At 46.6% G+C, this 7,606-nt stretch overlaps 1 protein-coding gene across 1 annotated transcript; it reads left to right on the plus strand.

Annotated features, from left to right (window-relative positions):
• The first annotated feature begins 3,992 nt into the window (after positions 1-3,992).
• On the plus strand, positions 3,993-6,834 carry LOC6604053 (kinesin-like protein KIF23). Its single transcript, XM_026994383.1, has 6 exons — positions 3,993-4,091; positions 4,152-4,904; positions 4,965-5,514; positions 5,576-5,897; positions 5,966-6,513; positions 6,589-6,834. Exons 1-6 carry the CDS (start codon positions 4,081-4,083, stop codon positions 6,832-6,834), a joined length of 2,430 nt encoding a protein of 809 aa, XP_026850184.1. The 5' UTR covers positions 3,993-4,080.
• Positions 6,835-7,606: the final 772 nt, after the last annotated feature.

Below are 7,606 nucleotides of genomic sequence, written 5' to 3' on the forward strand. Positions count from 1 at the left end.
CATCGTTGCTCTAGCTCTTATAGTCTTTGAGCATTAGGCGCTGAAGGGGACGGACAGACGGACAGACGGACGGACGGACAGACAGACAGGGCTCAATCGACTCGGCTATTGATGCTGATCAAGAATATATATACTTTATAGGGTCGGAAACGATTCCTTCTGGACGTTACACACATCCACTTTTACCACAAATCTAATATACCCCAATACTCATTTTGAGTATCGGGTATAAAAAGAACCATATCCGACCGCCATATAATTTCTGCATATAAATTCTTGTTAAGTAAATAAAAAAAAATTACCAAGCATTCAACTTCTTTAGCATGCTCAAGAATGACCAATTTTCATGTACTGATGTCCAACTCCTTGACTGAGGATAGGGCCGGACCAAGTTTTGCTAAACAACAACAGCAGCCTCTAGAGGTCGAACAGGCGCTCCAGGCACCATCCCAAGTGGGACTCAACAACAATAATGGTTACGCCTGCCAGATGCCAATTCTTCTCTCAACAGTTTAAGCGCCGTTCACAGTAAGGCCACTCCCATGAAGATCGGGTGGAAATTTGGCTGCCTGGGTGCGGGCAATGGACAATTAAATGAACCGAATGGCTTTTGCTTGGGCATCGACGAGGACATCATTGTTGCCGATTCGAAAAATCACCGAATCGCTGTATACGCCAAAATGGGAGCCCTGAAGTTCCAGTTTGGCGATGCCGGCAAGCGGAACGGCCAGCTTTTTTATCCCCGCAAAGTGGCTGTCTTCCAACACAATGGAAATTTCGTTGTCTGCGATCGCGGCAATAGACGCTCTCGCATGCAGATCTTCTCTAAGTGCGGCACATATATGTTCAAGATTTCCATCAGGTTTATGGATATTGTGACCGGGTTGGCTGTCAGCACCAAGGGTTATATTGTGGCCGTCGATAGTGTCTCGCCGACTGTCTTTGTTATATCCGAGGAGGGTATGCTGTTGCACTGGTTCGACTGCAGTGTCTTTGTGCGTGAACCCTCGGACATAGCCATACGCGACAATGTTTTCTACCTTTGCGATATGAAGGCTCATGGCGTGGCCGTTTTCAAGGACAGTGGCGAATTCCTCTATCGCGTTGGCAACGAGAGGGTATCCTGCTACCCCACGGGCATTGATATATCCAGTGCTGGGGATTTGCTCATTGGGGATACCCATGGATATCGCTTCCATGTGACCTGCTACGGGAGCGACGGTGATTTCAAGTCGGTCTTCGAGTTTCCTCAACTGAATGTTTCACATTGCTGCGGCTTGAAGATCACATCCGAAGGTCATGTGGTCACTCTGGCCAAGAATAATCATCAAGTTCTTGTGATGGATCTGCTGTATGTCTAGTGATTATAAGATAACACCCTGTTGTGTCCAGGAACGTGAGAATTGCGGATAAACACACAATCGCTTATCTTCATCGGTACTTAGGCGTTGGTTGCGTTTTATTTCCTATTTGCAAAAGGAGGTTAATACATTTTATTCTTATATGTATCTACTCACGCTTCGTCTTTTCTCCCCGCTCTTTTATCGACAGCTCAAACTATTGTTACCTTCTTGTCTTTTCATAGTGTGATAATTTTTCTTCTCTTTTTTCGTTATGTAGGGTATGTAAAACTATGTATATATAAGCTAATTTTTCTCAACAACGTCTAGCTTTGCCAGCATAGAGGTTGGGCGGTGTAGAACTCCAGCCGTCGTGGCGTGCAGGCGTGACTGCTAGAATAACTCCCTTTTTCCATTGAGATCGATGAAGATTCTTATTACAGATAAGAGCAATGTCCATTTCAGCGAGTGGTTGCACTGGGTGATGCCACTTTGTCCGTTTGCATAGGTCTGGTAGGTACTCAGTGAGCCACTTGTTCCAAAATGAGTGTGAGTTCTGCTGAGCGATGCGCCATTCCTTTCGAGTTGGCTGGTACTTCTCCTCTTGTGGATGTGGTGTCTGGCTGGAATTGGGAGAACCTAAAAGAAAGTGATTAGGGGTTATCGGATCGTCTGTGGGGTTATCGAGAGCAATGTGTGTATGCGGTATGGAATTTACTTTGTTTTCAGCGTTACACATTAGGCTACACAGTATGTCTTCTGTCAGTTTTTTGTCATGCAGTGCGTGTCCTATGGCTCTCTTCACACTTCGTACCAATAATTCCCAGCCCCCACCTGCGGGCAATTAAACAGCCATTCGATCTGCTTGATTGACAAGTCGTTCGCTATTCTATGGTGATCGAGGTCCTGCAATTCTCTTGCCAATTCATGTTCAGCTCCCACCAAATTGGTACCACTGTCAGATTGGATTCTTACTGGTCTTTACGGCGCCGCGCCATGAAGTTATGCAATACTCGAAGACATGTATCTGTTGTCAGGTCCCTGGGAATTTCCAAATGAATTGCTCTTATTGTAAGGCATGTAAATATGCATATCCAGCGTTTCTCGGTACTCCTTGCTCTTACAACCAGAAACGGTCCCATGTAGTCGATTCCAACATATGAGAATGGGCATACGTGCGGAGAGAGTCGGTCCTTAGGAAGTTGTACCATTAATGGCGTTTTTGGTGAAGCTCTCTGGATTTTACAAGTCATACAATTTCTAGCTGCACGGCGAACCTCCAGTCTCCAACCTGTCCAGTCAATAGCAACATCCTGTACATTGCGGATCACTATGAGTACAGCTTCTTTAATTTCAGCTACATCAAGGTAGACTTTTCGTTTGGTCTTACGATCACACATCCTGTAGACCCAAGCGACAGCACGCATCAGCCTTGTAAATGAAGATAACCCTTCCAGCAACTCCCTGAATACGATATTGACAGATCCATCTGAAGACATCTCATTTATTGATAACGTAAACTTGCATCTTACTTCCAGTTCCGTGTCACCAACGTCTGAAGTTCCTAGATTCCATAGACTTGCGTCCTCTTGAAGGAATTGAGGGAAGTTTCTCGAGTTCTAGATCTGAGTTTGGTGCCAAAGTCTGCCGGGTTATCCTTAGTAGGCACCCAATGCCAATCTTCCAACCTTGTTGCCTCGAAGTATCTCGTCAATTATGTGTCCTACATATGGCTTATATTTTTTGTGATCTGATTTAATCAATGCTAAGACAGTCTTGGAGTCGGACCACATGTGGTCACATTTGGGTTTGACGTCGTGACCCTCAAGACCTCATATCTTTTAGACTGCAGAATCTGAATCGGATCGTATCATTATTATAGCCAGCATCAAGAAAACGCCACACCCCCTTCCACCCCCGCAAAGGACTTAAATCTGGGGCATCCACAAATCTCAGAGACTATTAAGGCTAGAGTATTCAAATTAGGTATCCACACTCCTTTTAGATCTCAATATAAAACGTATAGATTCGAGAATCTGCAGATTCGAGAAAACTAAAAACGCACAATCATAGAGAATAACCATATCTATCCGGTTGCTGAATCTGGATCAGATCGGATCATTTTTATAGCCAAAAGGAACAAATCAATTTGCAGTGGCTACGCATCGCCCGACGTCACGCTCAGACTGATTTTCTGCCTTTCTCTCACGCACTCTTTGTCGTGTCGTTCAATTTAGCGGCGTCTGCCGGAGGAGATCCATACTGACTAAGTATCGGCTATAAATGTAGAGTTGCGGTGTCCGCAGAAACTCACAACGTTCCCCCTCGTTTTGTTTGTTTTGATTGACCTATTTCGATACTTGTTTTTTGTTTAACTTATTTCGCTAAAACCTCTTTTTACGCAAAATGCAATAAAAGCAAATATTAAGAATGCACCAGTTAAATAGAAAATTGATTCATTATTCGGATAAAATTATGTGGACATGACTGAGTGCTCTATTTAGCTAATAATATTCCACGGAATATCAAAAACGAGCAATATGTATAACAGAACTTGACTTCGTCAGTATATTTACGGTATATTTTGGTATATTTCTGAGCGTCGGTCACACTGCGCTACACTCAAACGAAGCGTGGCGTCGCTTGGCGCTGGAATTTTGAAGCTAACGTGAATTTTGTGAAGAAAAACAGAACATAAACAACATTCGGCGGTCAATTGCGTGGGAAATAATTTATTAGAATGAAAGCAGTGTAAGTAGAATGTGAAACCTTAAAAGCGCGATGAAATAGATACAAGAGGGACTTTTGCAGATCACGAACTCCGATGCGCGTCCCCAAGACACCGCGAGTGCATCAAACGACAGAGAAGCACCGTCGGGAGACGTCCGAAAAGGCAAAAGATCCGGTGAATGTGTTCTGCCGAGTCCGCCCGCTCCAATCGGATGGGGACCTCACTTCTCTGCGGGTGAAGAGCTCCACAACAATCGCACTAAATCCGCATGATCAGCTGCTGCAGCACCACAAACAGAACGGCGCCCAGCGCGAGATACAGTACATATTCAAGCACGTCTTTCAATCGGATGCTACGCAGCAGGATGTGTTCGCGTCCGTGGCCCAGCCACTGGTCGAGAACCTGGTGCGTGGCCGGAACAGTTTGCTATTCACCTACGGCGTCACGGGCAGCGGCAAGACGTACACAATGACGGGCAACCTGAGACATCGCGGCATAATGCCCCGATGCCTAGATGTGCTCTTTCGCACCATATCCGATTTTCAGGCCAAGAAGTTTGTCTTCAAGCCGGACAAGTTGAATGGCTTCGAGATTCTGTCCGAGGAGGATGCGCTGCTAGAACGGCAACATGAGATGAATCAACGCATTGCCGGTTCCGGTCGCTTCGCGTACCGAAACAAGGACTCGGATCCGGAGATCGCCTCCCAAGCGTCGGTGGAGCCAATGCCTCTGCTGGGCCTCGACGAGGACAATATGTATTCGGTGTTTGTCACCTACGTAGAAATTTACAACAACAGTGTGTATGATCTTCTAGAGGACTCGGGCGTACAGAAGTAAGTGGGATATCCTTCAAGTGTTCACGTATGTAATCCTCTGTTTCCTCTCCCTTGCAGGACTTTGCAAAGCAAAATCATTCGCGAGGATGCCCATCATCACATGTTCGTCCATGGCGTCACCGAGGAGGAAGTTAAAACGGTGGAGGATGCCCTCGAGGTCTTTCAAATGGGACAAAAGAAAAAGCGCATGGGTCACACGGTCTTGAATGCCGAGTCCAGCCGCAGCCACTCGGTGTTTAACATTCGCCTCGTCCAGGCCCCCACCGACAACCAGGGCGAGAATGTTGTCCAGGACAGGCAAAAAATCACTGTGAGCCAGCTGTCCCTGGTAGATCTGGCCGGCAGTGAGCGCTCCTCGCGCACCAAGAACACTGGGGTGCGACTTCGCGAGGCTGGGAACATCAACAACTCGCTGATGACGCTCCGGACATGCCTCGAGTATCTGCGCGAGAATCAGCAGGCGGCCATCAATGGCTTTGCCCATAAGAAGATACCATATCGCGACTCCAAGATCACGCACATGATTAAGAATTACTTTGACGGCGAGGGGCAGGTGTCCATGATTGTATGCATCAATCCTAGAATGGAGGACTATGATGAGAATATGGTAGGTGGAGAATTCGCCGGTTGATTTATTTTGCTCCAAATTCCCTTTTTTCCATTTGCAGCAAGTTATGAAGTTTGCCGAGATGACTCAGGAAGTGCAAATAGCTCGGGCAACGCCCATTAAAACGGACTTGGGCCTAACCCCAGGCCGCCGGAAGGCCAACAAGCTGTTCAAGATAGCTGTCAAAAATCTGAACGAGCTGGGCATGTCCGAGGCCAAGGACCTGAAGGTGGATGTGGGCTTGGTCTACAGTCTGGGACCCGACTTTCCCTTCTGCCAAGTGGACAGCCCTGAGGCGGAGGTTAAGATCCAGGAGCTCATGCATTACCTGGAGCAGCGGATTGAGAAGCGGAAGAGGCTGCGCGCCAATTTGGATATTAAATGTGAGTCCTATAGCCTCCGCTCCTCCAAAAAGGGTGCCCATCCTTATTAATTTTGCATGTACTCCTAGGCGACAATTTTCGCCAGATGCTAATGAACTTGGACCGCGACAACTTGCAGCTGAGCACGGAGCTGGCTTCCCTCAAGGCCGTCTACAAGCAGGAGCGCGAGCGCAGCTTCGCCTTGGAGAAGAAGGTGCGCATTCACGAGAGCTCCATCGACGTGCTGAACAATACGCTGACCAAGCGCGACAGGCAGATCGAGGAGCTGACATTCAAGCTGAATGAGAAGGAGAATCTCCTGACCCAAACGGAGCACGAGAAGGAGAAGCAGAAGAAAAAGTGCAGCTCCAAAATGGCCGTGGAGTCGGATAAGAACAAGCGGGAGCTCGAGATAAAGCTCCGTCAGCAACGGGAGAAACTGCATGAACGGATGCGCATCAAGGACGAGAAACTTCGCCTGGTTTCGAAAATCATACGATCCGAGGATATGCCGAGCATGCCGCGCTCGCAGAGCTCGGAAGATTTACTCAACGAGAAGGATCGCGGCCCATTCACAGCGCGAACGGAGTCATCTGTGCCAGCCACGCGAACAGACATCTATGTCACGCCCCGACATGTAAGCCAGTACTTATCCTTCCGCTCTATGAACTTTAATCTAGTATCTATTCGCATTCCCACCCCTCACAACCAGGGCGTGGCAGCTGCCAACAATCGCCATCGACGGTCGCGTTCAGCTGGCGACAAATGGCTGGAGCATCGGCTCTGGGCGTTGCCAGCGCCCTGCCCAGCACGGTCACCTCCATCACCGTCCAGGATGTGGCCTCGCGTTGCAACCTCGGCATCGAGGGGCACAGCAACAAGAAGACAAATATCTAGAGCTCGTCCTGTAATTCTTGAACATGCATTTCCATTTAGTTTTACTTTTTTTTCTAGTTAACGTAATTACTAAAATTATTGATTACTAGCCTTTAAAGTTGAAAAGTTAAAGTTAACTGCAATTAAAGCCAAGTAAATAATCTGTATAAATATTCGCACATCGATGAATTCTAAACCTCGCAACTGAACTTATTGCTGTGGGAGCACACACCAGTGGAAGGAGTGCGAAGAGTGCGTCCATTCATAGGTTTATAATAAATAGTTGTACTGCAAAGTATTCAATATTTCTCGTATGCATATCCCTTGCTATGCCCCTTGATTATTATATGAACAATTAAAGTAGAAGAAGCAAATATACATATGTATTATGCTGGTATTAACTATTATTTTTATACCCGATACTCAAAATGAGTATTGGGGTATATTAGATTTGTGGTAAAAGTGGATGTGTGTAACGTCCAGAAGGAATCGTTTCCGACCCTATAAAGTATATATATTCTTGATCAGCATCAATAGCCGAGTCGATTGAGCCCTGTCTGTCTGTCCGTCCGTCCGTCTGTCCGTCTGTCCGTCCCCTTCAGCGCCTAATGCTCAAAGACTATAAGAGCTAGAGCAACGATGTTTTGGATCCAGACTTCTGTGATATGTCACTGCTCCAAAAATATTTCAAAACTTTTCCCCGCCCACTTCCGCCCCCACAAAGGGCGAAAATCTGTGGCATCCACAATTTCGACGATACGAGAAAACTAAAAACGCAGAATCGTAGAAGATGACTATATCTTCTAGAGTGCAAAATCTGAACCAGATCGTATAATTATTACAGCCAGAATCAC

Source organism: Drosophila persimilis, unplaced genomic scaffold (assembly GCF_003286085.1).
Source record: "Drosophila persimilis strain 14011-0111.01,24,50 unplaced genomic scaffold, DperRS2 tig00002415-arrow-arrow-pilon, whole genome shotgun sequence".
In the NCBI taxonomy this organism is placed as follows: domain Eukaryota; kingdom Metazoa; phylum Arthropoda; class Insecta; order Diptera; family Drosophilidae; genus Drosophila; species Drosophila persimilis.

Bases quoted from the DNA above. Each gene is read 5' to 3' on its own strand.
- LOC6604053 (XM_026994383.1), top strand. The intron at 5,515-5,575 runs GTAGGTGGAGAA...TTCCATTTGCAG, and splicing joins AGGACTATGATGAGAATATG to CAAGTTATGAAGTTTGCCGA. The intron at 5,898-5,965 runs GTGAGTCCTATA...ATGTACTCCTAG, and splicing joins CGCCAATTTGGATATTAAAT to GCGACAATTTTCGCCAGATG.